This window comes from Danio aesculapii, chromosome 4 (genome assembly GCF_903798145.1).
Source record: "Danio aesculapii chromosome 4, fDanAes4.1, whole genome shotgun sequence".
NCBI lineage: Eukaryota > Metazoa > Chordata > Actinopteri > Cypriniformes > Danionidae > Danio > Danio aesculapii.
Window position 1 is genome coordinate 5,956,046 of NC_079438.1, and position 24,017 is coordinate 5,980,062.

Below are 24,017 nucleotides of genomic sequence, written 5' to 3' on the forward strand. Positions count from 1 at the left end.
AAAGTAGACAAAATCTGATAAAACAAAACCAGACGAAAGTAGACAAAATCAGACAAACAAAACTAGACAAAACAAAACTAGACAAAAGTAGACAAAATCAGACAAAACTAGACAAAAATATACAAAATCAGACAAAACTAAACAAAAATATACAAAATCAGACAAAACTAGACAAAAGTAGACAAAATCAAATAAACAAAACTAGACAAAACAAAACTAGACAAAACTAAACAAAACTAGACAAAATCAGACAAAACTAAACAAAACTAGACAAAATCAGACAAAACTAAACAAAACGAGACAAAACTAGACAAAGGTAGATAAAATCAGACAAAACAAAATCAGACAAAAATAGACAAAATCTGACAAAACAAAACTAGACAAAAGTAGACAAAATCTGACAAAACAAAACTAAACAAAACTAGACAAAATCAGACAAACACAACTAGACACAACAAAACTAGACAAAACTCAACAAAAATAGACAAAATCAGACAAAACTAAACAAAATGAGACAAAACTAAACAAAACGAGACAAAATCAGACAAAATAGACAAAATCAGACAAAAGTTGACAAAATCAGACAAAACAAAAGAAGATAAAAGTAGACAAAATCAGACAAAACAAAAGTAGACTAAATCAAACAAAAGTTGACAAAAACAGACAAAACAAAACTAGACAAAACTAAACAAAACTAGACAAAAGTAGACAAAATCTGATAAAACTAGACAAAACTAAACAAATCTAGACAAAACTAAACAAACCTAGACAAAACTAAACTAGACAAAACTAGAAAAAAATAGACAAAATCAGACAAAACGAAATTAGACAAAACTAAACAAAACTAGACAAAAGTAGACAAAATCTGATAAAACAAGACAAAACTAAACAAATCTAGACAAAACTAAACAAACCTAGACAAAACTAAACTAGACAAAACTAAACAAAAATAGACAAAATCTGACTAAACTAAACAAAACGAGACAAAACTAGACAAGGGTAGAGAAAATCAGACAAAACAAAACTAGACAAAAATAGACAAAATCAGACAAAACAAAACTACACAAAAGTAGACAAAATCTGACAAAACAAATCTAGACAAAAATAGACAAAATCTAACAAAACAAAAGTAGACAAAATCAGACAAAACGCATCTAGACAAAATCAGACAAAACAAAATTAGACAAAATCTGACAAAACAAAACTAGACAAAAGTAGACAAAATCAGACAAACAAAACTAGACAAACTAGACAAAATCAGACAAATGTAGACAAAATCAGACAAAAGTAGACAAAATCAGACAAAAAGAAATTAGACAAAACTAAACAAAACTAGACAAAACTAAACAAATATAGACATAACTAAACAAACCTAGACAAAACAAAACTAGACAAAATCAGACAAAACTAAACAAAACGAGACAAAACTAAACAAAACTAGACAAAGGTAGATAAAATCAGACAAAACAAAACTAGACAAAATCAGACAAAACAAAACTAGACAAAAGTAGACAAAATCAGACAAAACGCATCTAGACAAAATCAGACAAAACAAAAGTAGACAAAATCTGACAAAACAAAACCAGACAAAAGTAGACAAATCAGACAAAACAAAACTAGACAAAACTAAACAAAACTAGACAAAATCAGACAAAACTAAACAAAACGAGACAAAATCTGACAAAACTAGACAAAAGTAAACAAATATAGACATAACTAAACAAACCTAGACAAAACAAAACTAGACAAAATCTGACAAAACAAAACTAGACAAAAGTAGACAAAATCAGACAAACAAAACTAGACAAACTAGACAAAATCAGACAAATGTAGACAAAATCAGACAAAACTAGACAAAATCAGACAAAACTAAACAAAACGAGACAAAACTAAACAAAACTAGACAAAGGTAGATAAAATCAGACAAAACAAAACTAGACAAAATCAGACAAAACAAAACTAGACAAAAGTAGACAAAATCAGACAAAACGCATCTAGACAAAATCAGACAAAACAAAAGTAGACAAAATCTGACAAAACAAAACCAGACAAAAGTAGACAAATCAGACAAAACAAAACTAGACAAAACTAAACAAAACTAGACAAAATCAGACAAAACTAAACAAAACGAGACAAAATCTGACAAAACTAGACAAAAGTAAACAAATATAGACATAACTAAACAAACCTAGACAAAACAAAACTAGACAAAATCTGACAAAACAAAACTAGACAAAAGTAGACAAAATCAGACAAACAAAACTAGACAAAAGTAGACAAAATCAGACAAAACGCATCTAGACAAAATCAGACAAAACAAAAGTAGACAAAATCTGACAAAACAAAACCAGACAAAAGTAGACAAATCAGACAAAACAAAACTAGACAAAACTAAACAAAACTAGACAAAATCAGACAAAACTAAACAAAACGAGACAAAATCGGACAAAACTAGACAAAAGTAAACAAATATAGACATAACTAAACAAACCTAGACAAAACAAAACTAGACAAAATCAGACAAAACTAAACAAAACGAGACAAAACTAAACAAAACTAGACAAAGGTAGATAAAATCAGACAAAACAAAACTAGACAAAAATAGACAAAATCAGACAAAACAAAACTAGACAAAAGTAGACAAAATCAGACAAAACGCATCTAGACAAAATCAGACAAAACAAAAGTAGACAAAATCAGCCAAACAAAACTAGACAAAACAAAACAAAACTAGACAAAAGTAGACAAAATCGGACAAAACTAAACAAATCTAGATAAAACTAAACAAACCTAGACAAAACAAAACTAGACAAAACTAAACAAAAATAGACAAAATCAGACAAAACTAAACAAAAAGAGACAAAACTAAACAAAAATAGACAAAATCAGACAAAAGTAGACAAAATCAGACAAAACAAAAGTAGACAAAAGTAGGAGTGTTGTCTATAGGATATTTTTGATTCTGTCAATTAATTGTTTTTTAGATCACTATAGTATTAGATGTTTTTTTGAAGACCTATGATTTTTCTTAAAGGATATTGATTATAATATGAACATGTAAAATTACAATATAATAATCAATTCAGTAAACATTATATATCACATTATAAATATATTAAATTAAAATGCTGATGAAACAAGGGACGCAGTGGCACAGTAGGTAGTGCTGTCACCTCACAGCAAGAAGTTCGCTGGGTTGCTGGTTTGAGCCTTGGTTTGGTCAGTTGGTGTTTCTGTGTGGAGCTTGCCTGTTCTCCCTGTGTTTGCGTGGGTTTTCTCCGGGTGCTTTGGTTTCCCCCAGACATGTGGTACAGGTGAATTAGGTAGGCTAAATTGTCTATTGTGTGTGTGTGTGTGAGAGAGAGAGACAGAGAGAGAGAGAGAGAACTGTGTGTGAGAGTGTAGGGAGAGAGTGAACATTTAAGTGTGTGCAGGGCAATGTATGTGTGCGTGTGTGTGTGTGTGTGTGTGTGTGTGGGGGGGGGGGATGTGAAAGAGAGAGACTATGCATGTAAGTGAACATGCTGAATTATCTACTGAGTGAAGGGATTTTCTGGTAAAAGGGTCTGACGATTTGAGTTCTTGTACTATAGAAACTACTGACATCCATCATATATCTACAAAAAACAAACAATCAAATATCGATTTGTTACAGTTGTGCTAATGCTGGTACACAAGTATTTGCCATTTAAGGGGTAATCATCTTTGAAAGTTGTGATTTCCACACATAAGTTCTAAAAATCCATTATATTTACTCCAAAAAATATATATACTTAAGAAATGATCTATATTCATGAATAAATAACAAGCTGTGTCATATTTATTCTGTGAATGATCAAAAGTTGATATTTCTCAGCAAACAGTCCATTCAGACTGCAGAAATGCATGATATGAAATCATTAGTTCTGCTTTTCTACCTTTACTATAAAGTGACAAATCAACCATTTGGTCGAGCATGTTTTTGAAACATTAATACAAACACACTGAATATTTTTCATGGCACCAAGTAACATAACTTTGTAAAGTTAGAGCTCTTAGAGGGTAATATGTCAAAAAAATATGCTTACCTTGCAAATTTTTACCAAAAACAGTTCACATGATGTCAGGACTGATTTCCTTGTTTTTGATTTTAATGTAGAAGCAATGTTGTGACGAGTGCTTTTGATTGAGTTAGAGACAACTAGTGGATTTTTTTTGGCATAACATACTTCAACCAAGTGGTAGAGATGGCTCAATCAGGTTTAGTTAAGTTAGGTACTCCTCTCAATAAGATATGGTCAAAATATGCCAACCATTTGGTCGAGCAGGCAGTTAACGGAATAATATATAAATATTAATATATTTATAGATTTTAATGAAAAAAAATTCTTGTGTTGTGAAGAAAAAATCTAATTATGTGTGGAAATCATCGTCAATGCTTAGATATAGATTTGAACTGAATCGATGGCATGATAATCGTAACTGAACCAAACCGTGAGACCAGTGTAATTTCACAACCCTACTCGTTACAATTATAGACCTTTTTCTTGGCTGCTGCATGGAGGGCGCCATAGCGACCAGCGTCTTCCGGTAGAATGTTTAGAACTTCCGTTTACAGCGTTTACAACCGGTAATTTGCGCTCCGAAAATGGGTTTCAATAGCGTTTTAGTGGATTACGGAGTGTTTTTGAGACAACTTTGAAAGGTGTGTGTTAAAGCTGTTATAATCTGTCAGATCTGTAGTTCAAGCGCGAGAGAAAAACAGTATTGTAAGCCATGTTTCTTTTCGTTCTGCTTAATCACGTGCCCCAAAAAAGGATATTTAAAATAAACAAAACAATATGATGTCTTTTGACTGCTTTCTTTAATAACTACATTACACAATACTTGTACTTTTACTTTCAGTACTTGAGTAGTACATTTTGAAATAAACTACTTGCAATACTTAAGTACAAAAAAATTTGAATACTTTAGTACTTCAAGAGCACTTCAACTTCTACTCAAGTCACTTTTTGCTAGAGTGCCTGTACTTTTACTTAAGTCTGGGTCTCTAGTACTTTATACATCTCTGCTAAGTTGTTGCTAGTTGGTTGCTAAGGTGTTGCTAGTTGGTTGCTAAGGTGTTGCTAGTTGGTTGCTTAGGTATTGCTAGGCAGTTGCTAAGGTGTTGCCAAGCAGTTGCTAACCTGTTGCTAGGTGGTTCCTAAGGTGTTGCTAGAGTAGGCTGAAAGAGTAGGGCTGGAGTTTTCGTTTGAATGTGGAGCTGGAGGCCAAGGGAGGGGGGTGGGATTGCTTTTTTGGGCAATGGCTAGAGGTTCGATAGCCAGAGCGAACAAGGGAGGTGAGAGTGGGCATCCTTGCCTTGTTCCTCTCCCAAGAGGGAAGTATTTTGAATAGTAATTGTTTGTGCGTACGCAGGCTAAAGGGGAAGTATACAAAAGCTTTATCCAAGATATAAAATAATCATCTATTCCAAATTTTTTAAGAGTATAAAATAAAAAAATATCCTACTCAACTCTGTCAAAAGCCTTTTCAGCGTCCATGTATATAATTAACTCTGGAGTCTTTTTATGTGGACTAGTGTAAAGAATGTTGAAGAGACGTCTGAGGTTATGAAAAGACTGCCTATTTTTAATGAAACCAGTTTGATCTGGGGAGATTATAGCCAGTAGTAGTGGTTCCAAGCGACATGCTAGTATCTTAGCAAATACTTTTCCATCTGCACACAGTAGAGAAATGGGACGATAATTATTACACTAAAGGGGGCCCTTATCTTTTTTATGGATTAAAGAGATAGAGGCTTGGCGTAGAGTTTGAGGAAGTATACCAGATTTGTAAGATTCATTAAACATGTTCAGAATAAGGGGTGATAGTTTCTAAAGAGGTGATGTTCTAAAAAAAATTCCGCTGGAAACCCATCAGGACCTGGGCACTTTCCACTTTGCAAAAGGCTCAGCTTTGTCTTAACTTCATCGAGAGTGATGGGATCATCCAATTTTAAGGCCAAATCAGAATCGATAAGGGGAATATCAAGATTATTGAAAAAACTATCAAGGTGTGATTCTTCGTTAAGGCTTTCTGAGGTGTACAAGGAGTTGTAGAAATTTCTAAATTGGTTGTTAATGAGAAGTGGGTCAATTGTGGGTCCGGAGAAGTTAAATAGTTTAGGGCAGAGGACTGACGTAGCTGGTGTGCTAATAATTTACTAGGTTTGTCACCAAATTCATAGTAATTATATCGGCTTTTATAAAGCGCTATAGTGGCCTCATTCATTGTCAGCAGGTCAAATTCAGTTTTTGTTGTAAGTAGTTTCTTAGACAAATCTAGAGTAGGTGAGGTTTCCATTCTGGATTGAAGCTCCGCTAGATATTTAAATTAAAGAAGACTTCTGTTCAGATACCTTTTACCTCTGATGTGCTGAATAAGATAGGATTTCTCCCCTCAGAAAGGCTTTACAAGCTTCCCATATAATACCAGCTGAAGTGCTAGGGGTGACATTTGTCAGCACTTGTAAGATGAGTTTCTTGGATAAAAGCTTTTTTAGGTTTAGCTGCTTCAAATGGTTGAGAACTTTATCACGTTTTATAGGTGAGTTAAGCCCTTTGACATTCCAGCTGGAAAATGTAAATACACCAGTAGGTGTGCCACTGAACACAGAAGACATTAAAAACTATTTGTCACAAAAAATTTCTCTGGCTCCCGCAGAAGAGAAAAAAAAAACAAACAAAAAAAACACCTACCCTCGCCCTCCTAACCCACACACATAACTCCAACAAACGATGTAGGCAAGAACATCTACATCATACATATCTCCAACCAAAAACAGTTGCAAGCTTCCTTCTTCCTTTATACAATCCCTCCCCATGTTTTACTACACAACCTCATAGTTGTATTTATATCATCACTACATACAACAAACAAAAAAAAAATAAATGGAATAAACATTATTTGAACTATGACTTATCCGTAAGCTGGTAACAAACATTGTATACAGTTTAACAAGGCTTTATCTGCAGAACACGATGATATATCATCATCCATGAAAAAGAAAAATAGGCGAGAAGAACGAGTCACCATTGTTATCAAAAAGCAATAACAGAATTGTCCGGAAAAAATAAATCACACTGCATCATGACATACAAACGTCTGTTATTGTAAATCGAATAGTCACCCAGTAGTAACTCCTTGAAGTGGCATGAGTTTTACAAGAAAAAAAAAATGCTCCAAGCAGTTTATAACTAGAGATGTGTTTATATCATATCATAGTCCAAAGCAAAGAAGTGAACTACTATGCGTCTAAGTTCCGAATGTAGTTGTTGGTTTCATTAGCTGTTAGCAACCATAGTTTCTCACCGTTCGGTAGAGTGATGCGTAGTTTAGCTGGACAGAGAAGAGCAGGTCTGAGTCCGAACTTGTAGAGCGCCGTCATGGCATCTTTGAATTAACTGTGCAGCTTTAGGACATCTGGGCTGTAATCTTCAAAGATCCGAATCTTGTGATTTCGAAAGGTCAAAATCCCTTTTTTTGTCCGAGACTCACAAACTACGAAATTCTTCACCTGGTAAGGATGAAACCGCAGAACCACAGGATGCAGTCTCTTTCCTGGGGCAGGTTTGGGAGCAGGGATTCGGTGCGCTCTGTCCAGTTCAGGCGGTGATGCAAAAATGTGATCTCCAAAATGCTTGCTGAGATTTTTGGCTAAGAAGTTAGTTGGTCATGGTCCCTCAATTGACACAGGGAGCCCCACAATGCGAATATTCTGCCGCCAGTTGCGCCCCTCTAGGTCTGAAATTTTAGACCGCAGCCACTCGTTTTCTTTAGTGAGGCCAGAGCACGTGGCCTTTAGGTGTTCAAGGTGCTGGGTCACCTCCGTGAGTCCCAATTCGAGGCAACTGATGCGCTGGTCGTGAGCAGCGACTGTGGAGTTAATATTGTCCAACTAAGTGTCCAAGCTTTCAAAAGAGGCTTTAAAATCCGCGGCAAGGGAGGCTCTGAGCTCTCGTGCAGGGCGCTGATTTCAGCTAGCGTAACACTAGAGCTAGGCGAGGATGATGCTTCACAGTCTTTTTCCACCTGTTTGCCCTTTCCTTTCGACATGTTAAGTGAGAATATAATACTACGCACCCTAAGAAAGAAAAGTAAATAGATGTAGGTTCCCAAAAAGTTCTAAAACAGCGAAGTTTGTAAAGAAGAAATGAAAAGTTAAAGGGAGCTGGTCGCACTCACGGCTATACCAAAGGCGACATAACTGGAAGTCCTCAGGTGTGATTCTAAGATCTAGTAATAAGAGCTAAAATTCATTTGGGACGGTTGTCAATTCATTTTGCACAAGCACCAGAATTGAGAACTACTGCTCTGAGATGCTCAAAATAAAAAACTATCATACTCAACATGAATTGCCTTTCTAAAGTTACTTCTCTACTTCAGTATATCCCTGTAAATATTTCTCTACAATATTTAAAACAGTTTGATCATTTAGTCAATTAATTTCTCTGGAACAATAAGCACCATAGGTTGCATAGGAGTACATCGCAACAACCAGTTGATAATAAAAAGAGTTGGGGCTTCCTGAGCACTTATTTCATTAATACGCCTTCAGTCTGAGACATCTCGCGCACTGGTCCATCCCTCCTGAGAGAGCTCAGTCTTGGTTTATGGTTGAACAAGCCATCCTATTTCCCCTTCCACCACTGCAATGTCAATCCGTCCATCTATTTATTCATTTTATTTTATAAATGTGTTATTTTTGAGGCTGATCTAAAAAATATTATAATTTTTACTGACAGAATTTTAGGTGCAGGCTAGGACTGTCTCTGCCATTTCCAAATAACATTGTCCTTTTGACATTTTACAAAAAGTGTTATGACCCGCTTGTTTGAGTTGCAACATAAAAGAGAGATGACCCAACAAAATAGCCTAAATGCAAATTATTTATTATAAAATGTAACTCAGAACAATCAATCAAAGCAACCAACAAATGTCTAGAGGTAATAATGAAGATAAAGAACTTAAGATATAATCACAACAACACGATATGTAAGTAAGTAATGCAAAACAAAACCATAAGGTTAAAGAGTCAATGAGATGGCAGGTCTTGACATGAGGACTCCTGAGAAGCCACAGCATCCTGGGGTAGCTAACACAACAACTTTTATATACCCAATGAGGAGTAATGCAGGCATCCAATCAGGATTTACCACATACTCCAATCTGGAGTCTTGGGATCATCACAGTGTATTAATATTGTAAAACTTAATACCTGTCGCTCTGCCTAAATCATAAAATATTCATAAATTTTGTATTCTACTCAAAAAAGTATATGTAGTAAACTAGAAAGAATCTTGAACCTAAAAGTAAAGAAACTTTACTAATAAAAGATGCAACACAGGGCAATTAAATGGGCTTTCTAAACTTGAGGCCCTGGTATACTGCAAACTAACCATCCTGGAGCTCCACCTTCTTTGATGTGCGGTGTCTTCACAGTGATTTGTTTCTCATTCTAGGAGTCAGAACAACACTAGCTACATGAATACACTGGAGAGTAGAGTACAGATATATCCACACTGTGGTGCTGTTTGCCAGATGTTTATGAAACTGTTCTTCTCTCAGCCGCCATCATTGTGTTTATGGTAAACGCAAGGAGCGCAACAAATTTACAACCCCACCTACTGCAGTGTAGGACTGCTGGAAAACAGTATACCGTCACTCAGCCTTTTCTAACATTATTCAGACATGAAACATCCTGTGAACATGAGAAAGTGTTTTGCTGCATTCATGTCATGTGTGCAACTTTTGTCCATGTGTTTCTTAAGCTGCGCCGAATGAGCGAAACTCTGTAGACACTGATCAGATCTGTACAGTTTCTCTCCAGTATAAATCCTCTTTTGTGTTTTCAGATGTGTTAACTGAATAAACCTCTTGTCACAGTGTGAACACTTGTACTGTCTCTCCACTGTGAGTTGTCTGGTGCAGTTTCAATTTTGGAGCTCATATATTCACACCAGTGTGAATCTTTCTGTGTTTATTAAGGTTTGCTGATCGGTTGAAACTCTTCCCACACTGAGTGCATGTGAATGGTTTCTCTCCAGTGTGGATCCTCATGTGTTGATTAAGGGATGATGATTGGCTGAAACTCCTCCCACACTGAGTGCAAGTGAATGGTTTCACTCCAGTGTGGATCCTCATGTGTTGATCAAGGGATGATGATTGGCTGAAATTCCTCCCACACTGAGTGCAAGTGAATGGTTTCTCTCCAGTGTGGATCCTCATGTGTTGATTAAGGTGTGAAGAGCAGTGAAAACTTTTCCCACACTGAGTGCATGTGAACGGTTTCTCTCCAGTGTGGGTCTTCGAGTGTTTATTAAGGTCTGATGATTGGCTGAAACTCCTCCCACACTGAGTGCAAGTGAATGGTTTCTCTCCAGTGTGGATCCTCATGTGTAGATTAAGGTGTGAAGAGCAGTGAAATTTTTTTCCACACTGAGTGCATGTGAATGGTTTCTCTCCAGTGTGGCTCATCATGTGTGGATTAAGGGATGATGATTGGCTGAAACTCTTCCCACACTGAGTGCATGAGAATGGTTTCTCTCCAGTGTGGGTCTTCATGTGTTTATTAAGGTCTGATGATTGGATGAAACTTCTCCCACACTGAGTGCAAGTGAATGGTTTCTCTCCAGTGTGGCTCATCATGTGTAGATTAAGGGATGATGATTGGCTGAAACTCTTCCCACACTGAGTGCAAGTGAATGGTTTCTCTCCAGTGTGGATCCTCATGTGTTGATTAAGGGATGATAATTGGCTGAAACTTTTTCCACAATGAGTGCATGTGAATGGTTTCTCTCCAGTGTGGATCATCATGTGAATTTTAAGACTGCCTTTTCTTCCAAAACTCTTCCACACTGAGTGCAGGTGAAACGATTCTTGTCTCTCCTTTTCAAAATACTATCAGTCTGTAAATGAGTTTTTTCCTCAATTTTGACATGATGTTCCTCCTCTTTACTCCCCTCATTCTCTTCAATTAGGTCTGAAATAATAAATAAAACATTAGTTTTCATTAAGTCTTAAAAACTCATCAAAAGCTGAAAAGTGAAAAGACACTGGAAACATTGGCTACACACATTGTAATTTTGATGCACATTAAATGCAAAATAAATCAGATCATATTTTGTTTAGTCCATTAACGTGTACACATTTAAGCAGATTCAATTCATCTTTCAAGAGTTCACACTTAGCTCATGATTGATTATAAGCAAGTTTGGCATGCTGTCCCTGGAGAGAGCCCTGAGCTCAAAAGGTCCTTGAGCCCTGGACTCCCTCCCATTTGCAGAGCTCTGAGCTCAGGTTGGTCTCGAGAACTCCCCCGTTTTTGATAAGAGCTGATGACGGAAAATTATTGTTATGAAGATATATGCTGCTGGATGGAAGTTTGACTGTAGTGCTAAATTTAGATTGATCAATTAACTTGTAGTTCATGTTTTTGTAATGTGGGAGGAAACCGGAAAACCCAGGGGAAACCCACACAAACACGGGAAGAACATGCCAACTTCGCACAGAAACGACAGCCGCCCTGTTAAAGGACTAGAGCCGGTGACGTTCTTGCTGTGAGGCAACAGTGTTAATCACTGGGCCACTGTGCCACCCTATGAAGAGAAAGGTGGAGGAGTAGGGTTGGAAAGGGGGATTCTTCAAATCGAAGACGACTATAGTGAGAAACCTTGGCTCTTTATATTGGGTTAGGAATCGTCTGATTGGCGGATCATACGTAGCTAATGCAGAACCAGCCATGTTCAATCTTAAGCACGTGATCCTCTCAAAATTAGTTTATAAATAAACTTCACTTCAAGAGTTCACACTTAGCTGATGATTGATTATAAGCAAGTTTGGCACGCTGTCCCGGGAGAGAGCCCTGAGCTTAAAAGGTCCTTGAGCCCTGGGATCCCTCCTGTTTGCAGGGCGACAGGGGAGCTCTGAGCTCAGGTAGGTCTCGAGAACTCCCCAAAATGCTCTGCACGGGACATCAACTGCGTATTTTAAGAACCCCCTAAAAGGCAATGAAGATCAACGCAATACCTGGCTGCTGGTATAAAAAGGTGTTAAAATGGTACTTGAATAGCTTGTAGGATCAAAAACGGGGCCGGTGCGGGTATAAATGGAGAGATAAGAGTTGCTACCCGAGTGGTGTACTGACTGACGGAATATGTACAACTATATGTGCTCCCGGGGCAGTGTTAATTGCATGGACCGGGCTGGAGAGTGAGGTAAATGTAATGACTTGAAGCATGTAGGCGTGAGCTCTGTTAGAGAGGCTTACTATGGCAGTGGTGAAATGTAGCTATAAAGTTCAGCAGAGTGTCTCTGCTGCTGCACATGTGCGGTGAGTGTTATTATCATGGAATTATTGAAGGGTAACTATGCATGCACAGAGGCATTTAAACTACTGTGGCAGAGCAGAGTAGAGTATCAGTGAAAATTAAAAATTTGGAAGTGTATCAGAGGTCAGGCATAGCGTCACTGCTGCGGCAGTGGTGCAGAGGGGAATGAAGCTCAGTGGAGCGCCTCTGCTGCAGAGGTGCAATGGAAGTCAATATTGGAAGGGAAATTTGCCTCCGCAGAGACGTTTTAACTGCTTTGGCAGTGCTGGGGAGTGTATCAGTAGTGAATGGCTAAATGGAAGTGTATATGAGCTCAACAGAGCATCACTGCTGCAGCAGTGGTGTAGAGGGGAATGAAGTTCAGCGGAGCGTCTCTGCGATTGCAGAGATGCAATGGAAGTCAGTATTGGAAGGAAAGTACACCTCTGGAGAGACGTTTTAACTGCTGTGGAAGTGCTGGGGAGTGTGTCAGTAGTAAATGACTAAATGGAAGTGTATGTGAACTCAAGCAAGCGTTACTGTTGCGGCTGTGTTGCAGAGGGGGAATGAGACTCAGCAGAGTGACTCTGCAGCTGCAGAGGTGCATTGGTAGTTAGTGTCTGGAGTGTTGTGTGTGCTCTTACGGAAATGTTATGATGGAAGTGGATAGGAGCTCAGCTAGACTGACACTGTTGCTGCAGTGGTGAGAAGATTGAGTGAAAAATTAGCAGATTAGAGAGTTGTGTGGAATCCCGCAGGAACATTGGTTCCGGTCAATAGTAATGTGGGTATGAGCTCAGCTAAAGCTACAACATTGGTGTAGTAGTTGTGATGAATGGTGCCATTATTAATGTGAGACGAGGAAGATACAAAAGTAAACCTCTCCTATACTGACATTCCGATACTTCAGAGCTCAACTTTATCTGAAAGTGTAAGCAAAGAGCACAACGTAACCAGCAGAGGGCGCACAAGACTAATGAACGATGAAGGAGAGAGAGTTACCTTTCTCTGACCCTCATCTGCTCTTACCTTCCTCTGACCTCCTCTCCTTTGAGTGCAAACAGCTAGCGCAGCTGACCATTAAGGCCTGAGACTCTCTGTCCATGGGATGGGGAACTCCCTGGCCACAGAGCCATGATACTCTTTGGTCATGGATGCTGGTACCCTCTGTAGGCACCGGTACCTCGGGTAGCGTTTAATGGCTTAAAACTGTCTAAATAATGAGCATGTAATTGTTTGTATATTGATTCTTGTTCTTAAATGTACCTAGGAACAACTATAAATTTGTTCACATAAGACATGACCTATAAGTTTAGCTGACTATCAGAACTCTTGACTGAGTGGTCAGACCACATTATACAGTTGGTCCTTAGTGATTTATAATGTGTTCTTTGATGTAATAGGTAAGACCCAAATGGTGTATAGGTACTTGTATCCCTGAGCATAATTTAATATGTCAAGTCCTCACTGATATATGAGGTGTAATTATGTGCATGACCTGATTTTGGAAGGATAAAAGTGCAGCCATACTGATCAGATTTGCGCTTGCTGACTTCTCTATAATGAGGGTGGTTGCCCTTTATCCTCAATGAAGGATAAAGAAAGGATTTTGTTTCTGTTATTTGTCTTTTGTTTATTCTACTTTTCACTGGATTTTATTAATAAAAGTGTATTTTATTACTTATCTTCACTGGAGTGGACATTGACTTCATTTTCCAGAACGCATCAAGTTACCCTGTGTGGTAAAGTATGAATCTAATTTATTCTTTTTGCAAAAACATTATAAAGACGATCCTTTAACTAAACTCTAGCTAAGAAATATTGCGAAGGGAGGATCCTGGTTTATCTTTGTTTAATTAGGGTAATTAAATAAAGGCAAACCAGCACATAGTGCAAAGGTTGAGTATAGCTCAGTAGAGCTTCTAGAGCATTGTTACTGCTACTATGTAATGTAATTAAATGGTGGTCAGTATGGAAGCAATATGTGTCCCAGCTAAGCCTTTGCGGTTGAATTATTGCGGGGAGTGTGATGATGGTGAATAATTTTTATTTTTTTAAATAAATGAAAGTAAGTGAAATTATGAAGAGGAAGAGAAAAAGGGGAAGATAGTAAAAGGAGTCCTACGCTCGTAGGGTGAAAAATGAGGAGAACTGCTGCTTAGAAACTCATGAGTGTTGGTGTTGGCTATCTAGAATCAGCTGGGCTTCTCTGAGGTGATATTGGCTGAGGCGTATGTATGATTTGAAGGCGTTAGAAGACCAACATCCGAGAGTTTGTATCTGTTGTTGGGAGAGGCCGTTGTAGGCTGCTGTAGTGGCTGGTCCTATTCTGAATGAGTGTGTAGAGATTGGTTCGGGGTGGTGGGAAGCCTGAAATGCAGAGAAATTCTTTTAGGTGGTTTTGAAACCAAAAACGTGTTACTGGACGGTTAGCCTCATCAGTAAAAAGGGAGGCGAGGGGGTTATGTTCTTGGGCTCTGCTGTAGTGCAAGAATGCTAAGAGGGTTTGGAATGGGTGTGTGTGCGAGGGGATGTCAAAAATGAAATTAGATTGTTCTTTGTATAGCTGATCTGTTTTGCTTTGCTTATTATTGAAAGATAGAGTTTCTTTATCCAGCAAGGTTAGGTCAGATATGGTGGGGTGGATTGTGGGATTGAAATTAGATCTCATCGTTAGTTCAAAACCCCAAAAAATCTAGTGTGAACATGGCATCGAGTGTGCGGGCTGTATGTGTGGAAGTATGTGGAGTGTAATGGGTTGTCTGGCATGGGGGGTGGGGGGAGTTTGAGAATTTGTAATGGCATCTGAAGGAGACCCGTGTATCAATTTGTGAAAAAATTTTATCCCACTTAGGTAGCTTCGAATTGAACTAGCTTGTATATCTTTTGAAATGTATAAATGTGAAATGAATGAGGTTATAAAGAGGAGGGAAAAGTCAGGAACAGGTGTTTTATACAGAGAGTAGAAGTGTTTGAAAAAGCTCCATGCCGTGAGATATGACTGGAGAGTTCTAGGGGCAACTGCTTGAAGGATTAGAGAAATAGAGGATTCTCTGAGGTGATATAAAGGGTGGTTTATGGCAATGTCATCTCTGAATAATGAGGAACAGGTGTTGGATGAGGGTCCGCTTCTGGCGCCAATAGCTGAAACTTATGAAAAGAAAAACGAGTCAGCAATTACATTTTTTGCAACCTGGTACATGTTCAGCAGTTATAATCAATTGTTTTGTGGCTGCTATCCAAACGAGGCGTCTTAATAAGAGCATGAGTGATGGTGAGTGCGAGTGCCCTTTATTAATGTTTTTTATTTTATTTTTTAACAAATAAAAAAATGCTATGGAATTTCACTGTAGACCAAGAATGGTTTAGTTACCTGTATTGTTCAAAATATCATGTTTTGTGTTTATCTGAGGAGAGATTTAGAACAAGGGGAGTGTGAATTACTGATGACAGAATTTCCATTTTTGTGTAAAATATCCCTTTAATAAATCCAGTGTACTGTTTGTATGGCATGGATTTAAGTGCTGTTTTTGTTTATTTATTTTTAGATTGCTCAGGACGGGTATTTTATACCCACGCACCAAAGAAACTTTTTAAGATTTAGGGAGATGCATCACTGCGGTTTCTCTCATATTGCAAAAAAAAAAAAAAAGAGAAGAGAGCCTTGGATCTACCAGTTCAAGCAAACATTTCATCTGGTGAGACAATCCTGCATAACAGCTCTGTTTTAATCCCAATTTGTAGCATTTCACCTTTGATATGAGGGGCTTGTTTTGAATTTAATTATTGTGATTTCTTCTGTTTGATATAAAGACAGCCTTGGAGATCCCGCTTTGGAGAGGGTGCTTTAACGACTCAGCCAGCTATCATTTCTTCACTGCCATACAGATTGTGCAGCAAGATGGTTCGGCCCTCATACCAGGAGGCAAAACAAGAATTTGTTGATTTTTTACCTCTAGGTGCATTATTTATTACAATAAATGTTGGACATTATTTAATTCATGTGTGTATACTTGTATTTCATTCAGTACTTAGTGGAGGAGCAACAGAGACAGAACCCTTATGTCCTGCTGCTTGGGGATGAACTAAACTGCTCTCAGGCATTTGTTATTGTGAAAGGAGTGGCACTAAATTCATGGATTTAAATAAAGCTTAGCCAATGTATTAAAAGCTGTGTATTTTTTATTTACATATAAAGATGACTACTACTACTATAATAATAATAATAATACAAATAATTTATTGTTATATAGTGGTTAAGCCACTTTTTGGCAAAATAACCCAACAAATTAGTTATTTTTGTGACCCAAATTGTTGGGTTAACCTTATCAACCCTATGGATTGGGTTAAAATAATCCAACAGAAGGTCGGTGCCAAATTAACCCATCTATGGGTTACCTGTTGGGTTATTATTAACCCAACTGTTTTAAGTGAGTATACATTTCTCACCTTAAGGTGATGCTCATGCAGACATCCCAAGTCTCTTGGAAGTTCCGGGAGTATCCTGCAAAATGACTGATAATCTCCCGGAAATCGTGCATCTCCCGCCTGGTCCTTAAATACGTCGCACACCACTCTCCACCGCATCCCTCCCAGCTCTTCAGGTATGTCGCACGCAACTTACCCCCACTGCTCTTCAGGTACGTCGCGCGCAACTCACCCCCACCGCTCTTCAGGTACGTCGCATGCAACTCACCTACACCGCTCTCTTCAGGTACGTCACGCGAAACTCACCCCCACCTCTCTACAGGTACGTTGCGATGTTAAATTCTGTGCCCCAGTATACCTATACTTTGCCCAGTGTGGCCATATACACATCTTATTTGACGGAATGCAAACTAGCAAAGAGATGTTAAATTTTTCATTACAATAAAAGGGAGGGTGGCATGTGTAATTTATTAAACTAACGAATCACTTATTTTTTCTTTTCTTGTCTATTTCTTATCTTATATTTCTTTCACTGATGCACATGTGTAATCTGTGATTAAAATCTCCGCTTCTGTAAAGTGCGTTGCGCTTTTTTTTTTCACTGTGACTTGAAAATGCCTTCAGGTATGCGCCGTGCGCGTACATTAACCCATGGTTATCTTCAGGAGGTTGATTTAACTAACTCTTATCAGGTGTTCTGGAACCGACATACTCACAATAAGCAGGTTTTGGGTTAATCAACCAAAAGTTCAGGGTTTAGCAGATGGTAAGTTAACCCAGCTTTCTGGAATATCCCCCTGGTCTCTAATCTGAGCTGCTGTTAACCTGCAATTTCTGAGGATGGTGACTCGAATGAACTTATCCTCCGCAGCAGAGGTGACTCTTGGTCTTCCGACCTGGGGCGTTCCGCATGTGAGCCAGTTTCTTTGTAGCGCTTGATGGTTTTTGTGACTGCACTTGGGGACACTTTCAAAGTTTTCCCAATTTTTCGGAATGACTGATTTTCATTTCTTAAAGTAATGATGGCCACTCGTTTTTTTTTTTCTTTACTTAGCTGCTTTTTTCTTGTCATAATACAAATTTTAACAGACTGTTCAGTGGGACTATCAGCTATGTATCCACCTCACTTCTGCACAACACAACTGATGGTTCCAAACTTATTTAGAAGGCAAGAAATATCACTAATTAAACCTGACAGGGCACACCTTTGAAATGAAAACCATTTCAGGTGACTACCTCTTGAAGCTCATCAATAGATTGCCTAGGCATGAATAGAAAGAGTGTGCAAAGCAGTAATTAAAGCAAAAGGTGGCTACTTTGAAGAACCGTTCTGTGAATGAACGTCGCCTCGTTGTTCCATCCCAAAGAGGGAAGAAATCACTTTCCCGAACTCTCACATTCAATCTGCCCAGTTGGTGGAATGAACTCCCTAACTACATCAGAACAGCCGAGTCACTTGCTGTCTTCAAGAAACGACTAAAAACGCAACTGTTTAGTCTCCACTTTTCCTCCTAATCTGCAATTGCCTCTCTGGCTATACCACTAACTGAGCCCTCTTTCTCTCTCTCTCTCTCTCTCTCTCTCTCTCTAAAAAAAAAAAAAAAAAAAAAAAAAAAAAATTTCTACTAATGTTTTGCTTCTTAGACTTTTACACGCCTGAAACTTGTCTATAGCGCTTGTTCACTGCTGCTCTTATAGTTGTGTAAATTGCTTCCTTGTCCTCATTTGTAAGTCGCTTTGGATAAAAGCGTCTGCTAAATGACTAAATGTAAATGTAAATGTAAACCTAGAACATGACATATTTTGTTACACATATATTTCCACATGTGTTAACTCATAGTTTTGATGCCTTCAGTGTGAATCTACAATTTTCATAGCCATGAAAATAAAGAAAACTCTTTGAATGAGAAGATGTGTCCAAACTTTTGGTCTGTACTGTACCTTGCAGAATATTTCATTTTGGGGGTCAGAGAAAAACCAAGCTCTTTTTGTGCCTGTGGCTTTAAATGCAAATGATCAAATGCACTCGCTCTAGATTACTCATGTTGTGTTCCCTCATTTGTATCTTCCACTGGCTTTAAACATTTGTAACTTGCTTGAAAGGCCTGATTGAGACAGATCCTGCATGTTCACAGCACGTACGCATAATTCACACTTATATTTGTGAGTTTGCATTATTGTATATAAATTATGCAAATGTTTCCCAATACTGGGTTGCAGCTGGAAGGGCATCCGCTGTTTAAAACAAATGCTGGATAAGTTGGTGGATCTTTCCGCTAAGGTGACCCCTGATGAATAAAGGGACTAAGCCAAAGGAAAATGAATGAATGAACTTGTGCAAATGCTTAAAGTCATGTTTGCTGTAAACTGGAGTGATGAGGAGATGGCAAGACAACATACTTTGCTTCTTGTTTTCATTCATTTGTACTTTTGTCTTTGTTTTCTTGCCTTTGTGCATGTCCTGAGGCTTAGCTGAAGACCTACATGGTGACATTTTATATACCTAATAAGATGCAGAAATGCCATCTAAAAAGGTGACCTGCTGTTTGTGGAACGTGACTACAAATAACCCAGGATTCTGTTTATCGAGGGTTAGAATGAACCAGGGTTAAAAATTTGAAGTGTGAAAAGCCCTAAGAATACTCAGCATCAGCTCTCAGGATAACCAGAGTACAATGACAAACAGCGACAATTGTCAAACATGTCATAGTGACCTGATCTCATATGCTATTGTTTTAGCACTTCCAATTCAGTTGACAATTGGAGAAATGACCAGGAGTTATGAACGGCAGAAAACAGTCGCACTACTTGCTCTACAAACAAGTGTGTTCATGACTATACATAGAAAGAAAAATAAAAAAATTTGAAAATTTGACTTTGCAACATCAAGCAGCATTAGGCATGGTGATCAGGTTAAATCATTCAAATGAATAATTGACTTTTGCTGTCTTCATTTGTTTCTTTACTATTTAAAACTGCATTTTTGGATAATATTTCTGCTGGAGATACTGTCCTAAAAAGGCCTTAAATATACCTTAGATATACAAGGTTTTAAAACCTTTCCTTTTCCAAACTGTGGTATACCTTGTAAACTGTTATCGTCTCATGCCTAAGCAGCATAGCACTGTATTTTGGATCCAAAAATTAATTCTTAAAAAAATAAAATTCAGGCAAAAAGATTCTAATGGCGGCGCCTGCTGGTATGTGAAGAATATGGTTAATACTGACGATCTTTTCACTCAAATGTTTGCATATCATCAGCATGCTGTAATCCATTTCTTAAGCAGCAAAAGTCATTTTTAGACTAGTTTGTTGGCCAGTTGTAGTCAGTGCAATGCTAAACGTTATTGTTCCACTATAATTTGTTTTGTTTCACGTTGTCCCACAGCAACATCATATAGTTTAGAATACTGTACAATGTTTAATAATAATTAATTATTTTAGTGTCCATTTCATTCAGCATATTTAAAATTGGGGGCATCCACGCTTTCTGACATACTTTAAACCAGGGTTTCTGCAGGTTTCACCAAGTAAAATGCAAGAATTTTATGACATTTTCAAGACAATTATGAATGAAATTTCAGACTCATAAAGGGAAAGGAATTTTTCAAATGCCCCAGATGGAAAAGATTTTTATTTGTCCTATCAAAAAATATTATGATTTAATACATTTAATAATACAATAATAAATGAATGATAAAAAATTACAATATTTTAGATATTTCTTAGCAAAAGATTTAAAATATTGTATAAAAACAAGCAAGCTTTATCTGTATCCATACACTTTTCCAAGCATAAACTTTCTTTGAAAAATTTAATTAAAATAAATGAACAAATGTTTTAAAAGTTAAAAGACTTTAAGGCATAAAATTTAGATTTTGGAATTTAAGACATTTTAAGACCCCACAGAAACCCTGTTTAAACACAAAAGTCCTGGTAACTAGTTATTATAATAATGATGTAATTCTAACTCAGATACTGTCTGTGAGAACTAGTAACAACTACTAAAAACAAGTTTAAACCCATAAAGAAGTTGATAAAAAAGGGAATTGTGATCAACGTGACATATGCAACTGGAAAGTACTAAGCCAACACCATCACTGTAATAGCAGATATCTTCTATGAGAAATACTGTAGGTCAAATATTGTTTTTGTTTATTTTATATAGCGCCAGTGCTCAAGGATGCTTTACAAACAGTAGAAGAAAAAGAAAAGCATTAATATTAAGAAAGTAGAGAAGATCGGAGACTAATAATACATAAAAAGAATGACAAAAGACATGAGAACAAGTGACGAAAGAAACTGATTCCTGTCTTTCAATGAGTGCTTATGTGCATTTAGGAGAACTAGACAGCACACTCAGGGCTGCAAGATGGATTTAATTTAGTATTCTTATTATTAAAATATATCTGAATGAGGATCAAATGGCTGAGTTGGTCTTTGAGAATGAAAATCAACCTGTTTGTTCCTGCAGATCTTCATGTTTGACTCTGAATGTTTCTTCAATCTTCACATCTTCACTCTCCTCTTTAATAAACACCATCTTTATAACAGTGTGGAGATCAGTCGCTTCAGCAGGAGTTTTTCTCTGTGTTTGGACACTTTATCCTGTTTAAAATGAACAAAACAATAAAATTATCCTGTTTAAATAAATAAAACAATGAACAGAAACAAAATAACTTCTCTTCAACACTTGCTTCAACAGTTTCTTTATATGAGAGTAATTAACCAAAAGAAATCAGATAAGTCTGAGCAGGAAACAATAGCCACGAATGAGCTGATTAAAACTAGTACTTCATTTCTTATATAGTGATGTATACTTCGAATAGAATGACATTATCCTATTTAATAAATTAAACCTTCATTAAATAACTTATTTCACACTTTGCTGTTGCTTTATTCAAACTTTATTTAGATATGTTCTTAATTGTTAAGAAAAGTATGTCCTTTTGGGGACAAATAAAGTTTATCCTATCTTTTTATTACTCTATTATTGTGAGTAAAATAGTATTTCATTGTATTAAGGGTTAAAATATTGTCAACAGCAGGTAAATTATGCATTAAATGAACAACCTGAAGTTTTAATCAGTCGGTTTACATATGTGTAAAAGATTTAAAACAAACCTTTCTCCAGTTGAATCACAGTGCAGGAGTGGCGCAGCCTTATGACGTCACGCCAAAATAAAAGTCTTTTTTGTTTAGCTTTTTTTTCTCCCCACTAACTCTTAGTCATGACTTATTGATATATTTCTCCCTTGTTTTCTACTTTATACTTTATCTGCTTTCTGTTTTGTATTTGTAAGACCATCATTATTTATGTAAATTGAAAAAACCCATTTACCCCCACTAGATCTTTGCCTTCTGGTAGGTTGGTAAGAGGTTGCATTTTCTTTAAACGATTGCATTTCTTTATCCATAGCTTTAACTCATTCACTTGCATTCACTGATGTTACCACCTCTTTGTATGTTTGAATGGGGAAACATCAAATTCTCCAAAAATTGCCTGCCAGGTTCCAACCTATATATGTAATAGGTTGAAACTTATTTGGTCTACAGTCCATTTGTCAGGATAAAAACAATATTTATAACCAAATAAACAAACAAACAAACAAACAAAAAACTAAATAGTTTTAAAAAGGCTTTTAAAATGACTGAAGAACTTAATACAACGTTGAACAATGCATCCACACATGATTAGATTTGATACATTATAATGTTAGCATTCAGATATTATTTGAGTGTAAATTCAGAATGTGCAACTTACCTTTTCAGTCTTCAATGAAGAAGCTGGATGAGAAATGGGTTTTTCTTTTGTTGTTGTGGGTAATAATCCCAATGTAGGAATTTACAATCGTAGTTTGTCCTCCAAAGTTGTTCTCTTGTAGCTAAATAAGCCAATGAAGATTCTGTTAGGAACCCAGAATATATAAACACAACCCTGCTAAACTACTGGAACTGAAATGTGATTGGATAAGACGCAATTGGCACCCATTAATGGTGGTATAAATATGCAAATGAGCAGTGGAGAGCCATGAAGACTCAAGACACATTACTGTGGGGGATGGAAAGTTCATCAGCTTTACAAACCAGTTTTACAGAGAAATAATGATGTATTGGGAAAATAAGTTGACTTTAGCCATCATCATTTGATTTGTTGCTGTTTTTTATATGACTATTGATGGAAGCTTATTTTTTATTTTAGCTGCTGCATTTTGTAGTTAATGTTGATACACTTATGTTGAGGTACTTTGATTTGAAATTTCACATTCATAATTTCACTTATATAATAGTTATGTAAGTCTTATCCTATTATACAGTAATATATTATCATTCGTTGAAAGAAACAATTTTTAAACTTCGAAAATGTGTTAAGTTCAGTCAATACATTGACATGAGCTAACTATTAGCAATGTTTTAGTCATTTATTTATCACTGAACTTGTTCTTTATGTGAGTTTAGAGTCCTTTATTTCTCTTAAAGCACATGCAGCACATTACTGGTTTCTGTAAGACTGTCAACACACTCTTAACAGGTGAAGGATAGCATTTTTTTTATTGTTAGATTTTGCTAAACATTTACTAATAAATGCAAACATAAAGGGTTTCTTCTTTTAAAGGGTTAACAGTGATAATGTGTGTACAAGAAAGAGGAACCCAACTTCCTGCTACTGGAGGCCTGCTGCTAAGTGTGTGTGTGAGAGACGTATAAAAAAGCCGGAAGGACAGCTTAAAGGCAGAGAGGCTAATACATTAGTACATCTCTCCTGCGCAGAAATTGTACTCTCTAACTTCCTGCATTCAAAATAAAACTTGTTAATTTTAAATTCAGATCTCCGTCAATTTTTGAACATGCAATGGACCATTTGAGTCCAACAATTGGTGACCCGACGACGTGATTGACTGGAGACTGTCAAATAGATGAACGTTTATTTCTGATGCCAAATCCAGAGGCGCCTCTCTAAAAGAAAGGTAAGCAGAAACCTTTTTCTAAAATTCTGCTATTGAACATTCTAAATAAGTGGCTTTTGGCATCGGTAAATACGTTGTTCATTTCTTTGATACATTTGATGCATGCAGGAGGTTACAGACTACATATAAAAAAAATAAAATAAAAAAAAAAACAAAAAAAAAAAAAGAAGAATGAATTGTGATAAGTTGTGATAGAGAAAGTTAGGGTGAATCGTTAGGATTTACGGAGAAGTCCTGTTCCCTAAATAGGCAATTAGGGTGAATCGTTAGGATTTACGGAGAAGTCCTGTTC

The 24,017-nt window shown here is 36.9% G+C and overlaps 1 protein-coding gene and 1 long non-coding RNA gene across 2 annotated transcripts in view; both read right to left on the reverse strand.

The window, feature by feature from the left end:
- LOC130221901 (zinc finger protein 721-like) overlaps positions 1-24,017 on the reverse strand; it is a 364,016-nt gene that overhangs the window by 93,305 nt on the left and 246,694 nt on the right. Inside the window, exons 5-6 of the mRNA XM_056454449.1 lie at positions 9,981-10,849; positions 9,780-9,931 (exon numbers count right to left, since the gene is read on the reverse strand). Coding sequence (XP_056310424.1) covers positions 9,780-9,931; positions 9,981-10,849 — 1,021 coding nt within the window. The remainder of the gene's footprint in view (positions 1-9,779; positions 9,932-9,980; positions 10,850-24,017) is intronic.
- On the reverse strand, positions 10,938-21,907 carry LOC130222015 (uncharacterized). The gene is made up of 3 exons (XR_008836348.1): positions 21,882-21,907; positions 21,216-21,365; positions 10,938-11,002 (listed from the first exon to the last, which is right to left on the reverse strand). It is a non-coding gene; the product is annotated as an uncharacterized LOC130222015 (long non-coding RNA).